Source organism: Phalacrocorax aristotelis, chromosome 5 (genome assembly GCF_949628215.1).
Source record: "Phalacrocorax aristotelis chromosome 5, bGulAri2.1, whole genome shotgun sequence".
Taxonomy (NCBI): domain Eukaryota; kingdom Metazoa; phylum Chordata; class Aves; order Suliformes; family Phalacrocoracidae; genus Phalacrocorax; species Phalacrocorax aristotelis.
The window spans coordinates 12,306,180-12,329,360 of record NC_134280.1 but is presented as its reverse complement, the minus strand read 5'-3'; the positions used below and the strand labels follow the sequence as shown (position 1 = coordinate 12,329,360).

Below are 23,181 nucleotides of genomic sequence, written 5' to 3'. Positions count from 1 at the left end.
CGCCTAGGACTGTAAAGAATAAAATATGAAGGCATACCTGCAACAACGTGCAGGTCGTTTCCACAGCAATCGTGCCCCACAGCCCATGAACAACAACAGAAAAGAGAAAAAAAAACCCCAAACCCCACCAGACCCCCAAACAAAGGCATGTTTTCCCCTGTAACCACGCCGGCGCTCTCTCTCCCCCCGCGTACCTGCCCAGCTGACAGCCGGGCGGTGCGCCGTGCCCCCGCCGTTCCTCATCGGCGGGGAGCCATGGCAGCGGCGCACCAGCGCGGCGGCGGCGGAGCCCGCGGGGGTAGGGAACGCAGAGCGGCCCTCCGCCCCCGCACCTGTGCCCGGCCGGCTGGCTGCGGCGGGACCCCGCGCCGCGCCGCCCCGCCCCGCTCCGCCCCGCCGAGGGGCTGCCCCGGCGGTGGGGGGCGCCGCAGCCCGCCCGGCGTCCCGGCCTGCCTCAGGAAGTGCCGGGAGGCAGGCAGGGAGGGAGACGGCGGGGGCCGGGCCCGGCCGGGCTGTCAGCACGGCGAGGGGCAGCGGCGGCGGGGGGGCAAGCGGAGCAGGTCGGAACAATAGCGGGTGGAGGGGAGGGGGCCAGCGGCGGCGGGGCTCGGCACCGGCACCCCGCCCCGGGCCGCGCCGCCCAGCCCAGCCCAGCGCAGCCCGGGGGTAGCCCAGCCCAGCCCAGCCCCGGGGCAGCCGCCCCGCAGGCACCGCGGAAGGGATGATCCGGGCGGCGCTCGGCTGGGCTCGCTGCTAAACGCGCCTCCATCCCTCCCTCCTCCTCTTCTCCCTCCCTCTTTTCTCTCTCTCTCTCGGCTCTCCTCCCTAACTCACTGGATATTACCAGCCGCCGGGCTCGCCGCCGCCTCTCCCCCAGCCATGAATCCCGCCGAAGGGGCGGCGGAGGAAGGCGCTGTCCCCGACTCCGAGGTGGATGCTTTCTTCCGAACAGGTAGGGGAGCCGCGGGGTAAAGGGCCGGGGCAGCGCCGGGCCCTCCCTCCGCCGCGGGATGCGGGGCTGGAGGCGGCGGCTCGGGCACCGCCGGCAGCGGAGCCGCGGGGAGAGGAGAGGAGGGGAAGGGAAGGGAACGGAGGGGGTCACCGCCTGCCTCCTCGCTTTGTCCGCCGCAGCCTCTCGGCTCCTCCGTGTCCCGGTCCACCCTCCCGCCCCGAGAGGATGCTGCCGTGGGGCTGCGCTCCCGCCGCCGCCCCGGGAGGGGACCGGCCGGGCCCCCGCCCTGGGTACGCACAAAAGCCCCGCGGGGATGCTCGGGGAGAGCCGCCGCGTTGTCGCCCCTCACGGGAGGCTGCGCCGGCTGGGCCTCGCCGGGCCCCCGCCCCGGGCAGCGGCGGCGGCCGCCCGGGTACCGGCCGGTTTCTGGAAGCGGAGCCGGCTGCCTGCCCTGCCTTGTCCGTCCTGCCCTGCCCGCCCCGGTCCGGCCGGCCGAAGCGCCGGGCGCTATCCCTGCTGCCCTCGGGCAGCAAGGGCAGCGGCGCCCCGGGCAGCGCCCGCCCGCAGCGCCCGCCCGCAGCCGGCCAGGGGCGCTGACCTCGTGGGGATGGGCCGCAAAGTGTCTCAGGGCTGGGCGAGAGCCCCGTCTTTCGCTCTCCCGCTTCAGAGGATGCTGAAGTGGAGCAGAAGTGTAGCTGGGCTACAGCAGACCGTGGTGTGGGGCATTCGCTAGTGATGCGGTGGTTACTGAAATTCTCCGGGCAATGGGTACATGCTGGGGTCCCTGCTGCACCACCCGTTTGTGAGGTGGTGTTTGAGTAGGAGCCCTCAGCTCTGAAACGTGGCTTTGCACAGGACCAGCATCTCAACTGAAACAACTTGTGGTCTGCCTCTGCCCCCAGACAAAATCTTAAGAAAGTATTATAGGCTTCTTGGTAGATTTTTAATTAAAAATTGTAAAGGATTAAATGCTTGTTTCATAAGGGGATTGACCCTTTTAGGCTAGGGCTGACACTTATTGCCACAGCTGTTTGTCAAGACTGCTTTTCAGCTGTTTTCCTCCTTCTACCTGCTCATTAGCTACACACAGTGCTTTGAGCTCCAGTTACAAAAAACCAATTATGTAATCACCAAAACTTTAAAGAAGTAAAACCCTGGAGGCCTGCAGCAGCTCCCTGCTATGGTAGGCTGCACCCCATTTATGTGGAAACCCGTTGATCTGGAGGATAACTATAATAAGGTCTGGCTGTGTGTATCTTGTGATCCACAAGCCATTAAGCCATAGAATATTTGCCTGTTGATAGCCTACAAGTTAATTTCCTAAGTCTCAACAATGCTGGATTTGTTTAAAAAAAGAAAAATAACCCATCAATTTTCCTTTTTAAAAGGAACCTGTTAAGGTTCCCCCCACCTTTTCTCTCTCTCACCTCCTTCACCCAAGCTGAATCACTTCGCTGTGACGCTGTCTTCTCAACCTAAGCACGTTAGCAGAACTTAATTTGGAGAAAGTAAAGATTGTCTAACTTATATGATGAAAGTATTCCTAAATGAGGAAAAATCACAGGGAGCCTTGTGACTTCTCTCCCTATTTGCCATCTTCACCTAAAATTTGACCTGTAGATCTATGAATGCACTTGTTGCCTGCCTTACACATTTAACCTGGAGATTTCAGAAAGTCTCCTAACGCTTCTGCTTCTTAAGGAAACAAACTCATGGGACGCTGGGCCTGGAAGGGACACCTAGGCCACATCTGTGCACTGAGGCATCTATGCATAGGCCATCCCTGATGGTTGTCTCGTCTACCTTAAACTTCATGGAAGGAGATGGCAAAATTCTTGTTTCTGTACTGGTATGTAGCATCTTGTGTCCAAAAAGACATGAAGAAAACCCAAAACCTTTTAGTAATTAACTTTGATGGCCAGGCAGCGTCACTGAGAAATGGGGGAAAAGCAGGAGAGCAGGCACGACTCACATGAAATTGCACTGTTGGTTTCCTGTGTCGTTTTGCACTGTTCACTTCTGGGGTTTGTGCGCTGCTGTTGTGCCTGTCTGAAGCTGGGTTTGATGGATGGCGGAGAGAACGGCTGATGTGGGGCTTAGGAGAGCAACTGTAGGCAGGACACACCTGGCTCTCCCGCTCCTCTTTTCGGCTGTCAGTAGCAACTTGCCTGCGTAAGGACTCTGAGACAGGGTGTGATTTGTCATAGCTGCAGAGACCTGCCTTGACTTAGCAACCTTTTCCCCTTCATATTAGCCATTTTCTTTTATTCCTTCTGTCCTGACTTGTATTCTGGATTTGTAAAGCAGAACAATTGTGGCTTACGTGCCCTTGTATATTTACATCAAATAAAAAATGAATCTATGTGGTTTAAAGATTAGCTGCTCCAATAGCATAAGCATACACTAAACTGCCTGAACTCTTCCTGAATTCATAGCTACTCCATGGAAAAGCATGAACTCATTATTCTCAGTGAAAAAAATGGAGTCCAAACAACTAATACATCTCTCAGGGCTGGGCTTTGCACTGAGCCGGGAGGATCGATAGGCTGCTCACTGGTACCAGCAGAGGAGGCTGATGCTGTGAATGGCGCCGCGCAGAGAGCAGCTCCCCGACCAGCACCCAAACAGTCAGAGGTAGCAGCTCCTTCTCAGCAATGATGACTGAGATGGCAGCTCTCTGAGCTGTACCTGGAAAGTAAAACTGAAGGAATTAACAGGAGATAATAAAGGAGGGTCTGTTCTGGTGCTTAGACTGATGAGAACTAGGAATGACTTTTAAGAAAAGGGTGGATTTAACACCTGTGTGGTTGATGCTGGCAGTCAGTTAAACCTCCCTGGAGACAGGTAGGGAAGGAACTATTCTGATTTTCACCATCAGATATATGCAGAGAGTAATTCAGTTGTCTTTTAGATAAACAATCCCATGTAATTGGGATAAAAATTAACAGGCAGAGGGACTTTAAGGGCAGAAATGACTATTGCAGTCTCCAGCTCTGATTTCTGGGAATAACACTGGCTGCAGAACTGAGGCAGTAATTTCTGCATGATGTCTATCGCTTCTGTTTGAGTAAGAAACAAAATCTATGCCTAGATATGCCTTATTAAGTTTCTTATGTCTATTTTGGTGACAGATAAAATATGAGCAGGTTCTCTGGAACTCTCAGTAGTCTATATTAAATGCATACTGAGACTTTTATATTGCATGGAACTGAATCCAAATACTTGTTGTTTCAAACATAAAGTCAGCCACTTTGTAAAGCATATCGCTTGGATACAGACACAGAGGGAAAGCTTTACATTTGTGCTTAAGCTGCAGGAATTTCTGCAGTGTGTTTTGGAAGCAGAGGTGAAACACAAGGAAATCCTTTACCAAAATTTTAAATATTTATGGAGGTCAGTGACAGAACAACTTAGGAAACTACCAATTACTTGCAAGGGTGATCATCAATATTTCTTATCCACTAGCAGGTACAGTTTTATTTTCTAATTTATTTTTTTGGCACTTAAGTATAACATTGATATGTCTGATACGAAGATGCTGACTTTGTCATTGATACTTCCTGTGTGTGAGCTTAAAATTGATATTGTTCCGTCTCCTTTGACTGCAATGAATTATTCTGTTGGCTTTCTGCTTTCCACCAGCCAATATAAACAATACTTCCAGCATTGTTCATTTGTGCACTAGTGACTGGCAGCTCCGCTACTAAATAACTTAAAAATGATTGGCAGTAGCCAGGCTGTTTGATCAATAGATGTGCTTGAAATAATGTCTGCCGAGAAGTACTCCTTGAGGCTGACGGAACCAAGTGTCTCCTCATAGAGCAGATAAATTGATTCAATCCAGTTGTCACTGGGGGTGAGGTGCTCGCGTGATGCCTGGCTTCCTCACCTTGAGACTTCGTAATTTATAAGGCCTAGTCCGGTAATGTGTGCTGATAAAGGAGGCTCTGTTGTAGAAAAGACGCTCATGTTGTGCCTACCACTTGGAAGGCTCCTGTGTTCTTTAAGGTTGATGCTGTTAATTAAAATCTGTACTGCTCTCTAGAGGCTTTGACCTCTGACCCTGTCAGGAATATGTAGGTGTTTTTTCACATGATTGACGTGGGGGAGTAGGATGGTTATCTCACTACATGTGGGGACCCAGATCCCCCCAAGCCTCTGTCACTGTGTACCCCAGTGCATGGGGAAGGCCATGTGGCTCTGTCCTGCTGTTGTCCCATCTCGTCCTCCTCAGGACTCTTGGAGGGAGCTCTGCTAGCCTGGGAATTGGCGGGTAGACATGGCAAAGGATGTGTAGGTAAATCAAGAGGTCTTGGTGGGACTGACTGTCCTCTTCCCCCTCTCGCCTTGCAGACACTGCTTAGAAATGGGGTAGAACCTGCTGATTTGTGGGGTCTTGTGACAAAAGGGATGGATCTCTCTTTGATCCTGGAAGGACCAATTTAAATTGGTGATTTATGTTCAGAAAAGCATTTCTTTCCCATACTACTTCCTTCCTCTTCACTCAGAAGTTACGTATAGGGCAACAGGGATGACAACTGATAGTAATTTACAGTGGTGTCTCCTGGATGAGATTGCATTGTGTTATAGGTCAGTAGGAAGATATTTATTCAATTTGATATTCAATTAGCACTGAACAGAATTATTTCCAAAGGAAGAGGCCTTTCACACCCGGCTTTTCTTCAGAGCTGGTATGTACTGAAGTTCACAATCCTTGATTTCCAAGACGGTGCAATAGGGAACATAAGCTTATAGCACAGACATTAGTAAAGTGCAAGGCAATGCAATAAGGCTTGATGTGGCACCTGCAGAAGTTACTGGGGGTGGGGAACCTGTTGCCAACACTGTGTTTTGGGGTTGAAACTAGAAGCAGTGCTATCCCAAAGTCACCAAAGAGGAGCCCTGTGCACCCCTCATAGTGCTTGGGTAGACCATTTTGCATGTGGCCTTAGATGGCCACGTGTATCTTAGGATGATGAGCTGTATGGATAAAAGTGAGCATCCAACTTGGCCAGGCAAATGTAACTATCGTTTCCCACCACCTGCCTCTCATAGTGTAATTTACCAAGTCCCATAATAATAACCTGCTGGGGAAACATGAGGGTTTAAAATTGTGAGCAAGTTTGATGGGTTTGGTGTGTTGGGTTTTTTTTTTTGTTTAATTTCCAAGGACACCCTTGCGTTAAGAGTCCGCTGGGGAGTCCTCTGGCCGGACAGGTGCTCTTGGCCTCTTGAAGGTTGGAGATGAAGTATTCTGTTGTTTCAGCTGCTGTGACCTTACAGTCCCTAGGAAGGTTGATTATGGATGTATAGCAGCTTTATTGTTCCATGGTGACATGTACCGTACAGTACCCAGTGGTATTTTTAGTACTTCATAGTTGTATCAAAGAAAATCCTTAAGGAGTATTAGGCCTTATAAACCCATAGCACTGTGCATTTTATGGCTGGAACTTAGTCATGAAACAACTTAAAGGTATTTGTGCTTTTGTTTGATTTGGACTGGTGTCCTGCTTTTAATATTTCTTTGGATAAACAGCTCCCGTCTTACAGCCTTGCATGGCACACGCACTCTGTGTTTAACTGAAGGAACTCTCACACTTGGGGAATTTTGCCTAACAAATCCGGCAAGAATAACAGCAAATATTATAATATACATGTTGCAAAAGAAAGCTAGATATGAAAAGAGAAGTCAAATATGATCATCTGAATGGAGAACCCTACAGCATGGAGGGCTGTAAAAGAAAGAAGTCATAATATTTTGAATTTTTTTTTCCACTCAGTTCTGGGGCAGATTGTGTTACTTTCACGCAGATCCAGAGGGCTTCAGAAGAATTGTTTGGGAGGTTTCACGGATGTAACTGAAAACAGAACTTGGCCCAGGCACTGCAGTGGCAATCGTAAATCTAGGTTTGAGTCAGTCACCTGCACAATATGTGGACTGCAGTGTGTTGAAATGGGATTTAGAGCATTTCCTGCTAAGAATGGAGTAATATGTCAGCAAAATATTTAAGATTTCAGTATTTCAGATTTGGTTCAGAATTACCCCAGTATTTGAGCCCAGGGCAAAGACTTTTCTCTGTTGTGATTGTGAAAGTTGTTATGTACATGATTACTGTGGAGTAACATTAGTTTCAGTTGCTTTTCACTTATTTTATTTTGAATTGTTCCATGAAGAGTTAAAGTGGTTTATTTTAAAATTATGTCTGTGCAATGCTGGAGTGTGAGATGCCATGTAAAACATTTATTGGAGTTTAAATAATTCCTATTTCCTAATCAAGGGCTTAAGAGATAATTCTGTTTCTACTTTTGAATATAAATATTCATTTTGTTTGCTCACTTTCATTAACTAGTGCCTAGAATAAATTGTGGTTTACTGGAGTTCTTTCTCCTTTATCAACATGTGTGGCTTTGTTACTAAAATCTAGGAGTGTTTTCTACTTCTTCCAAATGACACAATATAATGACTGAGAACCTATAGGTACACAGGCCTAATTTGTTGCACTCCCACTGCAAGGCAACAAATTGCCTTTAAAACTAAAAATGAAATTTCTTTTTTTTGTAACCTTAATTATATGAACCAGCATTTCAGTTTCACTGATGGAACAAAACTACCATAATTAGGCAGACTGTAGTTTTTAGTGTGAGGTCACATCATGCTTTGCTGAGAATAATAAGAGGAAATGATCTTTAATTTAACATCTTGGTGACTGGCAGACCAGCTGCTCTGGTCATTTCTGTTAGTGAAGTGGCCTTGGGAAAAAGGGTGAGTGTGTGGTGTTTGTGAGAGAAATTAAATTAACCTCATTGCATAATTTGTACCCATGTAGACTTACTGGAGTTTTCAGGTTTTTTAAACAACACTTTTTTTTTGTGTGTGTAATAAGCTGTGCTGAAGTGGCAGAAGACATGCCTTACCTTTAAAATAAAAAAACCATTACAAGGAAAGATTTGACTCCAAGATGTTGTTCTCCTCTGGGGATCGCGGGGCTTTCTTTGCAAGGTGCGTGCGTGGTAAAACAGTAAAGGCGGTAGGTCAGGCATGCTCTGGTGTAGCCAGGATATGAGGAATGGTAGTTGGCTCAGGTTGGTTTATCACCTGAAATTAGAATATATATATAGCAAAAAGAGCTTTGTAAAGGTTCCCCAATAATGTCGGTGCTGCTGGCATGGTTCCTGACTCCTGGAGTGTACCCTGGTGCTCCTGCTGTTTTAATGGCAACTGGCAGCCTACATTGGGAGCAGCATCGTCAGCTGGAAACAATAGTGTCTGATTCTTGTTTGTCAGCTGGGACAATAGCCCTGCTGATGGGCTGCGGTGGAGGAGAGCGGGCTTCCTTTGTATGGCAGTGCAGGCATGGCAGATGGCTAATTGGACATGATAAACCACGGGGGCAATGGGGGAGAAAAAGGATATCTGCAGGGATTATCAGCTTGTATCCCCACGTTAGGGGAAGAAAAAAAAAGTATTTTAAAGATGTTATCAGCTTTAGCTCTTTGCCATGTATATATCATTCAATAACGAAAAAGGAGGACACCCTAACTAAAGTCTTTCCTTAGCTATTTTGAAGTCCACTTTATTAGCTGGGAGCAAATCATATTACTGTACGGGAAGGTAGGCAAACGCATGGCCCCCAGAGACACTGGCATGGCACTTAGGAAAATTAGCAGTGCATATTTTTCACCAGTCTTGTAAGTGAATGTCAAACTGTTGTGCCAAACAGCATCCAAGCTGCAGACAAAGAGCTTTGCAGCAGTGCTTTTTCATGAGTGGAAAGTTATGCTCTACCATAGTTTGTCGATACCAATAGATGTCCATCAGTGCTGGAGCACTGAAAAGCTAAGCTGATTAATGGAAACAGAATTTATTTATTTAAATGTATTTTATTAGACTTAATAGAGTATATACTATGAAGCCAAAACCTGAGGCCCTTGTGCAAACAAACTTTTGCTTATTTAAAACAGCTTAGTGAAAAATGTAATGAAAGCCTTAAGGTTAGAACCACAAAAGTGATCAGAGGGCTGGACACCTCTCCTGCAAGGACAGGCTGAGAGAGCTGGGGCTCTTCAGCCTGGAGAAGAGAAGGCTGTGGGGAGACCTTATTGCGGCCTTTCAATGCTTGTAAGAAGGTTTATAAGGGTTTATAAGAAGGATGAGAACAAAACTCTTAGGGCCTATTGTGATAGGACAAAGGGTAATGGTTTAAAACTAAAAAAGGGCAGATTTAGACTGGATATTGGATATAAGGAAGACATTTTATATGATGAGGGTGGTAAAGCGCTGCAACAGTTTGTCCAGAGAGGTGGCAGATGCCCCATCCCTGGAAACATTCAGGGTCAGGTTGGACTGGGCTCTGAGTAACCTGATCTAGTTGAAGGTGTCCCTGCTCATTGCAGGGGGTTGGGTCTAGATGACCTTCAAAGGTCCCTTCCAACCCAAACCATTCTATGATTCTAAGGTATGTGTCAATCCCAGGTAGTTTTTGGTATGAGATGTGTAGGCTTAGCTGGTGGCTCCAGGCTGTGAGTCCAAGGCTGTGCCCACAGCTTGGTAGCAACAGGCAGAAGTTCATCCTACTGGATGCATTTTAATTCCTTTTTTGCTCCCCCTCAGTTAAACAGCAAGAGAAAGCACACCGCAATTTTGGGAGTAATTCCACAATTTTTGTTCCTCTTCCCTCTGTCTACAGAGGAGGTATAAGAAATAAAGCTGAAAGGGGGTCATGTGCATCGGTGGCTGCTGCAGTGATCTGCAGTCATTGCTGGCTTTAATTCTCTGTTTTGTAAAATGGTATCAAGTGCCTAGAATACTTTGCTATTTTAGTGTCTCTCATAATAATGTTATGGCATATAACAGATACGTTTAAATTGTAGTAAAAATAAATCTGCAAGAAGTTAAAAATAATAGCTAGCAAGAAATATGCAGTACTCTGTGGAAGCAGATTTACTTTCTGTGGAAATGTCTGGACTGTGTTTCTCTTCCACTGTTTACTACTGTCTTTTCCCACGGGACAAGTTTAGTGGAAATTCCAGATGAAAAGTTTCAGCGGTTGCCTTTGGTTTCAGCAGGCCCTTCAAGTGCTGTACCTGTCAGTCTGTAGCTTTTGAAGCTATAGGTACAGGAGACCATTCAAAGGATTGTGAGTGGATGCAATAAAACTTGCAATAGGGCTGTCCTCCTATAGGACCTACAGTATTTTCCTTATGTTACGATGGTTTTCTACCAGAGTTTATTTGTATTGTCTCAGTGACTGATTCGTTCCTTCTGAAGCAGATGCTGTGTGAACACTGAACAAAAAGATGATCCCTGCCACCAAGTGTTTATGAGAAAAGCTGTAAAGTGGACTGTGAATTCAGTCAACCAAAGACTTGTCTGTTGCTTTGCTTTTAAACATATCTGAAGGACAAGACAGAGGAGTTAGGCTAGCACTGGCTGTGGAGTGGAGGGATTAGCTGAGAATATGGTACAAGGAGAAAAATGGGGAAGAAATGAGAAAAGTGTAGGGAAACCTAAAAAAACCATGGTGGAATGCAACACAGTTATCTAGCAGAGTGCTTCAGAGCTGGAGGGCACTTGGCTGAGAAAGGGATCACAGCTTGCATGCCTGCATCCTCTGTGGAAGGGAAGTGGGTGATGTCAGTGTGGGGAAGGTTAGAAGCCAAAGGAAATTACAGAAATGAGACAATAAGAAGTTTGAATGAAGTTGTAGCTTTTGGGATGGAAAACCAAAGGTAGGTTTTCTGACACGTTAGAGAAAAAAAAATGGCAGACTTTGGCTGGCTGGGTGCGTAGTGGAAGGAGGGAACAGGCAAAGCATGTGCATGTACCATTCTCAGAATGAAGGTGGCAGCCATAGAAAGTACTGCAAAGCACAGGAAAAATAGCAAGGTTTTCTCTTCTAGGAGATGTCTCTCACCATCGAAGACCATTATTATCACACTGCCAGTCTTTTAATGGTGACTGTACCAGATGCCTGTCTTGCTTTGACGCTGTGGAGGGAAGGTATTTCCCTGTGAAGTGAAGACACACAGACAAAATCCTTGGGTGTTCTGCTTTGCATTTAATGCCTCTCGTTCACAGAAATATGTCATGAAGAGCCAGCCTCCTTGGATCTGACTGCCACTTTGTTCGCAGCAATTTAACTTTCCTGCTCTGCTTTTCTGTGCTGAGGCAGAGAGTTCAGGAGTGATGCTAATAGAGTCAGTCTGAAGCATTCAGATAAATTCAGTCTGAAGGAGCAAGTCAGGCCTAACGGGTAAATAGTAATGATCTTGTGAGCTTCGAGGACTTAGATCTACACTGTGTGAATCTCCTGGTAACGGCGTGCTCATATTCAACTCAATCCTGCTTGAAAGTTAGCTGGGGTGTTAAATAGGTCAGCTATCTATTACAGATTCCTGTTAGTCTGTAATCTGTCTGCTTCTTTAGGTTATTTATCAAATTCCTAATGAGATGGTCTTGAACTGTTTGAGGCCAGGAGAAAGTTGTAAACACTGTCTTGGTTTAAAACACCTCTGGTGCTAAAACTGAACAGAGAGAAAACCCTGTTGGTTAAACAAGTTCAGATCAATTAAAACTGATCTGTGTGGTAATGGGAGTTTGTAAAAATGATACTTCCCAACATGTAAGCCCTTATCGTGGGAAAATTTTTATTTTATATATTGTTTTAAAAAACTGCTTGTCTTCATCATTGAGTTATGCAATAAGGTGTAACTGGCAGCTTGGACCTGGTTGCTGTGAATGGGATTGATTGCAGTGCTTGATCCAGCTTCACCTCCATCGTGATGTTTGTGCCTGGGAGCCTTATCATGCTCATGTGCAATAGCTCAAAACCAATGGCTGGTAGGTTCTTACTTGGGTGGTCAAAGGACAGGTTTCTACAGCGTTCACCTCAGAAGTCAAGCAGTGCTCGAGATGTGCCGGGTGAAAAATAATTGCTTTGCTTGGCCCAGCCGTCCTCAGCTCCCCTTGGTGTGCAGTAGTAATGGAGATAATAGTAACTAGAAATAATGCGTAGAATCAGTACAGCATTTCAGAACACTTAAATAGACAGTGTCTGTATAGAACAGGGAATTCTCATCAAACCCGTCTATAAAAAGGGGGTAATCAGGCACAAAGATGTAGGAAGTGGTTTTCTTGAGGTTGTATGGACTTTGCGCATGTGTTCTTGAAAAACCCACATCCTGGTGGTGGAGCAAACCCTGACAAAGCACTGCATGGCTTTACCTTCTGTTGGCAGGGCACGGGCCAGGAAAAGCACACCAATCCTTTTTTACCCTAGGATTGTCAAAAGTCACGGCTGAAGTGACAGGTGAAATCAGAGAGATGTGCAAACACTCGGCTCTTCTTAAAACACTTGATATGGGTGCCTATATATGGATGCAGGTGACCTACTTCAGACAGGTTTATATCTTGGCCATAGTCCTGGAAATGGGATTAACACACCTTGCCTATGTCCAGACCAACCAGTCAAATGGTCTTAAGATTTTTATTACACTGACCCTATTTTTAAATATGCGTAGGTCAGAGCCACATCTGGTATAAAAAATGGCCCGATGCCAGTGACAGCAGAGGAGCTACAGTAATTTACACAGGCGGAAATTTTGGCCTGTGTTCAGCTGACAAACTTGTGTGGGGATGGGGCCAAAGTGTACTGGTAGCAGAGCAAGGATATTTCTAATTTAATGTGTTAAGACATCCAGATGATTTTGCTCATCACCATGGTACCCGAATGCTGACAAAACAAGGCATTTGGGCTCTGGGTCCCTTCTGATCACTATTTGGTAGGGTCCCCTGTGCCTTTTTTGTAATGAGCGTGCTGCTGTGAAAGTTACATCTATTAAATGCTAAATGTAAGAGAGATTTAATGGTATGCTATTAAAAAGTTCCACCTACCTAAAAATGCTTTGCTTTCCAGCCCAGGTTTGTTAATATATTCCATATTTCACAGAGATCTCTTCATGAAGAGAATGCTGTCAGGAGCCGTTTACAGTTCTGATCTTGCTTTTGTTGTCTTTTACGAGTGCCAGATTTCCTTTCGCTGCAGAGCCAACCATTCTGCCATGAAGTTTATGCTGTGGACGGCTCCCGTGGGCACATTAGTTACTTGGGGCATGGGAAGGTACCTCCTGACTGGTTCCATAGAGCAGAGTTTAATGGAGCTATAACCATAGTATATGATTTCCTTCTCTTGGTCTAATTTTTCCTCATACTTTTTCCTCTTGGAAGTTACCTAGGAAATGTAAAACCTCTGTGTCTCTATTCCAGATGGGGCTGTTTGCTTAATGTGGCATTGCTCAGGGTAGAATAAATACCTGTGGCCTTCTGAAGAGTGCTAAATTGATTGCACATACAACCTGTACTTACCAGTAGCGTTCCCCATGTAACATGTGAATGAGAGGACTGCAGAGTTGTAATTAAGTGCTACTGTGGAGTAATTTTCACAGTGACAAGAAATTCATATTGCATCTTCCTATGGGAATATATAGACAAAGGAAAGTTTCCCCATTGCAAATTATCTTTGTATTTCTTTTCTTTAGAGACAACAGCTGTGGGAGGTAGAGCATAGGCAGTGGTCACCAGTCTGTGGACTGCAGAGATTGCTGCGGGAGCTTGCTCCCTGTGTAAATGCTGCTGCCCCGCCATTGCTCCCCAGTCCAGAGCACAGCCCTTACTTTTTGCTGTCTGCAGTTCCCCTGCAAAGGCTTCATTTGGCTCGTGGGTATCTGGAAGATTTAAGAAGGAGCAAACCTGTTTTCTAGATGTCCCCTATCCAAATTGGCCTGTGTCTTGTTGAACTGAATGGGAGAGTGCTATGGGGGGGGAGTCTGTCACTCCTTTTCCTCATGCTCGGCTTCTGGGGTGTGCGGTGATCTCTGTTTGCACACAAAGTAGGTGAATGTTAAATGGACAAGACAGAAACTTTATACAGATTAAAGTGAAAATCTTGAAACTAATAGGATAGCGTGGAAGGCAGGCTTAGGGTGTCTAACTAGCGGGCATGCAAAATGCACAGGCAAACAAAGCAGGACTAAGCTCCTTTTTTCTCATTTTTTTCATTTTTTTTTTTCCCCCCATCTAACTTGCAGCTATGTTAACAGCTGGAGCTAATGACTTCTGAAGGGATCTCCTCTCCTGGCTCCCTTTTTGCTCTTCCAATCTATGTATGTATTTTCCCTGAGAGCTGTTCCAGGAACTGAATTAAAACCTCCCTAGTCATTACTTTTCCTTGTGGTGTGTGGACACCCTGCAAACGGTGGCTTGCGTAGCAGCCTGAAGCACTTAGGTTTCAGAGGAAGCCAACTGTAGCAATCTATTTTTAAAAGGTTATTTTGATGAATTGGATTTTATGACCTGATTTGAACTGGTCTTGGGCACCCACGTGTTGTGCTGCTGCAGCCTGAACCCACAGTAGTGTCACTGTTTGCTGTTTTGCCATTGCAATCCTATCTGCTTTCTGTATCAGAGAGCCACAAATTATTCTCTCCATCCTCAATCCAGCTTGTCCTGTGTGTTGATAGTGGAGAGCTGCAGATCTTTTGCTGAGGAAAGCAAAACTATGCTTGGCATATTGCAGTTTCTTGGCTGTCCTGTTTCCCTTCAAGCGGTGGGAGTCTGGAGTTGGGGCTGTCATCTTTTATGAAACACTATTACTTTTTTAAATTTTGACTATCTGTAAAAAAATTATTTAAGAATCCTCCATGACCAAAGAGTTTATACAGGAGTTTACATAAGTTTCATCCTTAACTTTGCCGTAGAGTTATGGATATAGGTACTATGTAAGACCTTAAACCACCAGAGTTGCAAACACTCACACCTCTCAGCTACGGTAAATGAAACTTGAACAACCTTAATCCAGAAAGCCTTGGGCTGTTGCAGTGTCAGTCCCTGGTGCCTTGTCTGGACACATCCTTGCACACTCCTCTTAACATCAGTGGTGCAGGAACCTTACCATGGGACTTCAGCAGGCGCTGGCCTGGGCTTGTGCCTCCTTACAGGAGTCATTCAGCATGTAGGAATGAATATGTCTTGTATTCGGTCTCTTGAAACTATCTCAGTATTTTGATTGTGTAATTCTACACAATATTTCTGTTGTGCTGAAATAACTTGAGTTTATTCTCCATCCAGAAACAAATGGGAAAGCTGTAGTAGATTTCTTTGGATTAGGTATTGATGCTGAAGAAAGCTGTCTGTGTCAGTGTCACACTTTTACACACAGAAAAATAAATGAACATGTCAATTTGGAAGTTTAGGACTTGACATGGAGGTGTTTATCATACTGTAGTCCTGCTGGGACTCTGCTGATAAACTGGATTTTTAGATAGCCTCCATGGATGAGTAGGTGCTGATGGCTCTGTTGTTGGCACCCATCCATTTGAGCTCCTAAGAGGCACTTAGATATTAAAACTACCCTTTTTCTGAAGCTAAGACTTGAGGTTAACAGTTTTGAAGCTCTTTGTGGAACTAAGGAACCCTCCGAGCTATTTCTGGAAAGTAAGGCTGCATTCCTAATATCCTGGCCAGATTCCTTTTGGGATAGCTGTATTCTTCTGTTGCTTTTCTACATTTTTACTGTGAGGTTATGCTTTGCAGTGCTGGTGTACGTGAATAGCTGCTGAATTTGACTGTATTAATTGCTGTGTTTTAGTGTTGAGAGATAGTGACTCTTCCATTGAGCTTCAGGGTGAAGATCCTGTTATTCTTAGCATCTCCACTGTCTTTGCATAATCTCTCTTGTTTTAGGCAACGTAAAACAAACACAGCCTCTGGCGGCTCTGTGTCTGGAACAGCACATGTAGACACTACGTCCAGGCAACCCATCCTTCCCGGCTGCTATCGAAGCCATCCAGGAACACATGGGTTTCCCCTGCGTCACGCCCCAGCCTGTACGCCTGAAGGAAACCCCCTTGTATCTTCAGCTCTTCCTGTCCAGCTGCGCACCGGCCCAGCACGCCACAGCTCACTGTTTAAGATGGCAATGTGTGTTGCGGTCCCGCAGCCCAAGATAGGCTGTAAAATGTGAAATGATGTTGTTGTTGTTAAAGAAGTTTATAAGCTGTTAAACACCATGTGTTGGTCAGGCAGAGCTTTCCTATTTCCACTGCGTGTGAGTGAACACCTGCTCTATGCAAAGAAGGGGAAAAGCAGGATCTGGTTCTCTCCAGTGTCCCAGATCAATGGGTGCTTTTTCTGGTGCTGGCCAGAGCTGAGCTCCCAATATCTTGGCCCTCTTCTGCTTTTTGGTGTGTAGTGTTCATATAGGGTTAAGTTAGGGTGCAGCAGCTATATTGCAAGCTTTTCTGATAGGAGCTTTTGAGCCTCTGCATTCATAACTTTCTGGAGGCTCCCTTAGGTAAAGCCTGGCATGTTTTATCTGACAGACATCTCGACTGATATTTTTAACTGCTTGCTTTGGTGTCGGTGCATCTAGATGCAGCCAGAAGCTTTCATCCTAAAGTTGTAGGCATCCCCAAATTATATTTACAGGTGGCAATGTTGCAAGAGAAATGCCTTAGAAGGGAGGCCGTGATACACGAATGATTGTTGCATCCCTGTAAGATGAAACAGTTGTGCTTTTTTGGGTGGGAACCATAATTTGGATACAAGGATCTTATGCACTAGAACAGCATCTTTTATGGGGCTTTTAATTTTATGCATCTCATCCTTTCTGGTCTGTGTTAGGCCAGAAGATTCCTCAATTATTCTTGTTCATCTTAAATATCAGTTATCCACTTGCTGTGCAAACTGATCCGTTGCAGAACAAGGATGTTTTTGTTGTTGCATTGGAGTAATCCTAAGATAAGATTGCTGCTGTGAAAAGCAAAGCCCTTGGTCTTGTTGTTCTGTGTTCCTCTTCCCATCATTAAAGCTCCATGTTAGACCATGAGCAGCCACATCATCGCTGGCTTTCCCTGGCGCTGGAGCCTGCAGTGAGACCGTAATCCTGCATTTGCCATCACAGTGTCTTCCCATATAGTGTGATTTTACAAATCAAATATTGTGCTTTCTCTGCAGGAATAACAGCAACTAGAAGATAGGCTGCAAATAGTGATGTTAACAGAAGCAAGCAAGTATTCTGTCGTCTGACAGTGCTGGACAAACAGCAAGCTAATTTTCATCTTGTAGTGCTAAGGTTGTAGATAAGTTTAGTGGATAATGTAAAATTCTGAAGATGAAGGCCCTACTTCTGCTGCGGCCTACTGGATGACATTAAGCAATTAGTGTTGTTCCATGCCTCAGTTTCCCTCTGTGAATTGGGTAATTGGCCGTGGATGAAAAGCCCTATAAAATAATAACACTTAAAGCAGTGCATATAACAGTTATTAACACAGAATGCTGTCATCATCTCCACTTTATAAATGTGAAGAACTGAGGCAGAAAATGGTTTGCCAAAAGCTATTGATGTAGTCTGGGCAAGAGTCCTCATTAGACCTCTGGAGCTGGCGGCTGCCTGGCCAGTCTGCAGGCTTCGTGCTGCTCATCACTCTCCTGCCCTGCCTTTGAGTACTGCAGCGCTGGTTAAATGCAGAGGACTTCGGTGCATTGAACAGATTTAGGCTCATTCCTTTCACTGTTCCTGCTGAGTGAATTGGAAAAGTAATAAACAACATGGTTTTTATCTAGGAAAAAGGTTCTAGAGCCCTCCATTTTTAACAAGAATATGTTAATAGTACAAAGTAAATGGGACAGCATTGTCCTAATTAGTTTTCTGTTGAAATTAACAGCCCTTGAGTTCAATAGGAACAGATTTAGGCCAACACAGTGTCTTCAAACAATTCACAGGACTTGTTGCCCTGTGGTTTTAAATATGAGCTGAAGCTTCAACATCATGGAACCTCCTCTGAGCAGAGCTTTACTCTTCATTTAAAATGTTCTCCCTCTTTAAAAGTCAGCTTCTTGGTGTAATCTGAATCCATCTTATTTTAGGGTATATATTTAGTATCCAGCTGATTTTTTTCCCTTTAAAGTTCTTGGATAGCAAGTCCATTAAGAATTCTCAGTGTTGCCAAACTAGTTTAAGACATTTGGAACTTCAATTACCTGCTGAACTCTTAAAAAGTAATTTGGTAATGAAAGCAGTGAATGCATTCTGCAGTGTTTGAGGATTGCTTACAGAGATAAAATGGTTTTGGCTGGATGTCAGATAAATACTTTTATGCTGAAGCATATGTGCAACCAGTTTTCCTCTTTTTTTTTTGAATGATTCTGAAGAGTCTAATCCTTCAGAATATCCCCAAACAAATTCTGGATTACTAGATCCTGTGTTCTTAAATGAAGACAATAATTTTGTATTTTGCACCTAAGGAACATCTTTCACCTCTGGATCTTTATGTATTTTACAAAGCCAAATATGTTCAGTCTAACCAAACTTCTGTGAAACAGGAAAATATCATTTCCCATTTTACAGCTCTGTTAAGCAGCAGGAGGCCATGATCTGGCTGTCACGTCAGGCTGACGTGATACTGACTTGAATGTTATCCTGGACATGGGGCTGATGCCTCTTGCAGGTGAGCAAAAGAAGGGTGCAAAACTGTTTCCTTCCAGCTCTGAGTTGCAGGTTATATTTGTGTGGGTCCCTCGGCGAGTTCTGCCCATGCCTGGGAAGCCAACCAAGGGCTCTGATGTGCAAGACATTGTCCAGTGCAGGGGGAGAAAAAGCTGAACTGCCTTGCTACTGTACAGGTAACAGATGGCATTTTGCTTATGGGAAAGAACCTTCCCAGCTCTTCCAGTGTGCTTCCATTTTAAAATTTGTTTTTCTGGAGTTATATTTGTTTCAGTGAACACACACTTAGCTCTGGTTTGGGAGGTGATTGAAGCTATGCCTCATACTGAGAGATGCGTATCTGTGTGTATGGCTATGTAGTATTAACAATTAATTCCTAGTCAACCTAAATTGAAGAATTTTGTTGGAAAATGAAGGCCGTTAGTACCAGCACCTTTTCTTTTTATTGTGATAATGGAATCTGAAGCTGAGTGGTGTTTCCTGTGGATCATACTCTAACTTTTTACAGTAGAGAGTTCATCTGTGACGCTGAATGCAACCTCATATGCCGTTTTTTTCCTGAACAGCATCTACAGCTGTGGCCAGATGTGCTGCTTGGCTTGCAGCTGAGATGTGTTCAAAGGCTTTGAACCTGAGCCAGGCTTAAAGTGTCTGGGCACTGTCCCCACTGCTGTGGGGTCGGTATCTGCAGGCGTAGCTGCACATGCAGTCCTTTTCTAACCCAAATCAGTCAAAATGTTCTGGGTTAAAGAAAACCCTCCATGCTTTTAAATAGTAAGCCAACCTGGATCATTTTGACACAACCGGGTTAGGGAGCGACTGCGTGCAGCTACAGCGACAGATTGGAGGGGGTGGTAACCCAGCTCTTCTGCAGCTGAGCGGTGAGTTGGGCCGTAGGATGAGTAACGCTAATTGTGGGTGCGTTCAGCAAGCCGCCCTGGCTTTTGTTCTGTGCAATAGCCTTGTTTTATAGGAAATAATGAAATAGTCTTCGGGCTAGAAATGCAGCTGATGTTTCCCGAGTCTGGCCTATTATTATCAGTTTGCAGCCTGATGCTATTTATAGTGGATACACTCATATGTTCCAGCTCAAGGGCCTGGTAGTGGCTGTTTTCTTCCCCTACAGGCAATTTAGTGCAACTTCAAGGTTCACCTAAACTGCACTTGCTTTCATGGGCTGTAAGGAGGCTGCTACCCAGGCAATATTATCTGGATAGCAGCAGTGATTTCCGGGTGTTTATGCGTGCATCTGACACATATGTGGTCTTGCCATGAGAGATGCTCTATGGGTTTTCACAGCCTTCTACACGTGTTGATAAGGGGCAGATAAAGTGAGGCTTTCTGCAAAAACTGAATGGAAACATTCAAGATTTTAGATAGTATGAAAATCCTTGCAACGCTACCTTGGGCAAGTTTGTAAATATGTGTGTTTGACACTGGAATTGACAGTGACCTCATTGATTTCTGCTGTGCTGAGACCCAATTACATCAGTGTGCATGAGTGCAGTTAGGCCTGCTGAAAGGATGGATGCTTTTTCTTTCTGCTTGGGCAACCTGTTGGCAGTGGTTATGCAGGTCGTGTCCACATGCTGTGACCTACCTACATGACAAGACACTACTCTATGTCACTTGGCAGCAGATGTTTCCAAGACACCCTCAGCTATAAAAGAGCATCTTCTCACTGGGTCTCCCCTCCCCAGGACATACGGTCCCCTTGTTCCTGTAGCGCATGTGCTAGATGCTGTGATCCAGCTTCTCCCCAGGGCAATGTGTGCTGGCCAGCGCAGGACCGCTTTCAGTTGCTGGTGGAAGCAACACTAGGGGAATCCTATTTTGGTGTATAGGCTCATTCAGGACAGTTGAGCATCCATATAAATAAATGGAGGAAGCCCTGCCGCAGTGAGGTGTGTGGTGCGTGGAGGTGAGGAGAGATGCCCAGGCCATTGGATGGGGTGCCCCCTTGAATGCTGCAGCCCATCTCATTGCCTTCAGTAGTCTCATCTGGCGCATGTTGCAGGTGTGTCGACGATGGTGTGTGACAGCTTCATGTCTTCTAGCCCTGAAGCTGATGACAACCAAAGAGAAATAACTTTCCCTTGTTGGTGTTTATTTCCAAACACATTCACAGCGTGACTTGGTGCTTCCCCAGCTCTGGCTGTCTGAGGTAAAGGCTTGACCTCTCCTTCTTTCGGCTCTCTTGACATTTACTTCTAACAAACAGACCTAGATGTTGCAGTATGTTTTTCTGGGTCACTGAATGCATTATATTCTTGTCCTTTGCAGAGGAAATACAATATCTTTCATTGCAGCCCATCAGCTTTTTTTTGTTCGTTTTAATTTTGTAGTAATTTAAACCCTGTGACTTTGTCAATAGGCGTTATTCATATGGGGAGAAATAAAATGATTCATAGTTGACGTACACTCCCTCGTGCACATGCTCACACAGGGTTGTAGCACAAGGCAACAGCCATGAGTGCAACCTGAAGGGCTGATGCTGCTGCTGTGCAGCCTTTAGGGTCATTTACACCTGTGGGGATGGGATACAAAATCCCGTGGCAGTGCTCAGACACCAGTGGGGCTGAGTAGTCCCAGAGCACAGTCTGGCCTCAGCTGGTTGTGTCTGGCAAATCTACAATTTCTCCTGTGTTATGAACATGTGCTCCCAGTCCAGGTCCTCCTGCTTGCTGTGTTATATGCAGAGACAAGTCTATGCGCAGCCTAGAGGCTGTCTTCAGTGTTTTGGAAACCTCTGTGCATGAATGGTTTATCTGTATTTCTGGAAATTAGCTTGACTGACACAAAAACACCGGAAAAGCTGCATCCCAGATGCTTTTGCTATGATTTGATTGTGTTTTCTGGGAATATTTGGCATTCATAGCACTGTCTGGTCTCCTTCAAGTCATATACTTGCCCAGTGGCCGGGACGCTGTGAGCACACGGGTTCAGCTGAAATTGGCTACCTTCAACCTTAAACACTACTTTTCTGCAACAACTGTTTTTTATTTGTAGAATTTCAGTCCAATTTCATGGTATCCAGGCTGTTTCACTTACCATTTCTCATGCTTTTTCCATGTTATCTCTGCAATCTCCACATCATCTCATCCTGAAAATTTTGGTGGTAACAATAAAAATGTCCATGTTTGTTGATGGTGTCAGGAAAAACCTCTTCAGCTTTTAGTGGAAAGAAGAAAAGCAGATAATTTGACATGTGCGAACAAAAACATGAATAACTGAAAAAAATTGTTTGAAAACTTCCTAGAAAATTAGAATAGAAATTGTTAGTTCATGAGTGGTTTACGTTTTCCAGCAAAAATACAAAGTTTTTTTTGAGAACAAGGGGAACTTTCCTTTGATTATTTTGCTGAGTCAAAGCCATATTTCATAGTGAGGAGAAAGTTCTGCTGGAAACTCCTTGTTCAGCCCTGCTCCTCCAACTAGTTGGTTAAGCATCTCCTAAAAACACCATTCTGCTTGTATCACCAGGATATTACCATACTTTAATACTTATGTTCAAAATGAGGCTGATAATATATTAAAAAACAAACCAGCAAGCCTGCGACCTGCACATGCCAGAGTTAATGGAGCTGTCGGCTCTGTTCATGCATAGTGATTGATGAGCACTCTGATGGAGTTGCCTCTTCCTTCCTCTCTCTGTCTTGTCTGCATGTTAATGCCTCCACTCGTTGAATAATGATGCACTTTAATATAGATTTGTCTTATTTTTGTTTGAGTGCTGGCAGGGCTGAGGTTATGTCTGTGTTTCTCTGAAGCACCCGGCATGCTCAGCAGGAAGAATTTTACCTGGAGGTAAGTATGCCCCTGCCTTACAGGAGCACCAACCAGAGAAACCAGTTGCCATGTAGTATTTCAGTGAATCTGCAAATTTGGTACTAGGGGTAGATAGGATCCATATCTCAGAGCATGTGGGATTGCATGGATGTGCATGTGTGCGCCTGGCATGTTGGTGTGGTTTCAGCATGACAGAGATGTGGGTTAGAGGGTACAAGGAGCATGCAGTGGGTGGTTGGTGGGCTTCTTGCAGGAGTTTCCCCAGGCAGCTTGTGGGGGAGCCCCCATGTAGAGAACAGACAGGGAGATCTAAGCATGTTTTGTACTAGTGTATGGTCCTGAGCCCATTTGTGGGGACCAGTGTGGATGCAACCAGTGGAGTTGTACATTATTTGTACATGAGTTTTCCAGACATGATTTAGGAGGCATGGTGGTGTTGGGTTGAAGGTTGGACTGGATGATCTTAGCGGTCTTTTCCAACCTATGATTCTATGATTCCTTTGTGGATGTGCTGGCTGAGTTACCTTCTATGGTGGATGCACTTGGCTTTTAAGCTTCATGTAAACCAGAAACAAAGTTTCTGTCTGTGGTCATGAGTCCTTCTGGAAGAATATTCATAATGCCCTCAAAAGACCCCAGAGCTTTTCCTTGTCACAGAGATGCTCCAGATCGTTATTTACTCACTTCTCTGTAGCACAAGGGCAGATAGTTTCCCTGATGCCATATGTCTCCTGTTTGTCCTACTTGATATTACTGTCTCTAACACAGTTATTTTATGGTAGGGCCAGCTCAGCATGTTATTACATTTACAAACCCTTGGTTACATCATTAGTAAGAATAAATATTTTAAAAGGCAAGGGCAATTTAGAGATCCTGGGTTAGGGGTAGCAATTTAAGCAGCAAAGGCAAGTGGGGAACTGATACTCTGAAAAGCAC

General features: G+C 45.1%; 1 protein-coding gene across 5 annotated transcripts in view; it reads left to right on the top strand.

Annotated features, from left to right (window-relative positions):
* Nucleotides 1-769: 769 nt before the first annotated feature.
* The window catches only part of KALRN (kalirin RhoGEF kinase), a 519,314-nt gene continuing 496,902 nt past the window's right edge, over nucleotides 770-23,181 (top strand). For 2 of the 5 annotated variants that reach the window (XM_075093013.1, XM_075093012.1), the window contains exon 1: nucleotides 799-952. In XM_075093013.1, coding sequence (XP_074949114.1) covers nucleotides 880-952 — 73 coding nt within the window. In that variant the 5' untranslated portion in view covers nucleotides 799-879. Of the gene's footprint in view, nucleotides 953-23,181 lie in introns of all 5 variants that reach the window. The other 3 variants (XM_075093014.1, XM_075093010.1, XM_075093011.1) reach the window with 3 other exon arrangements.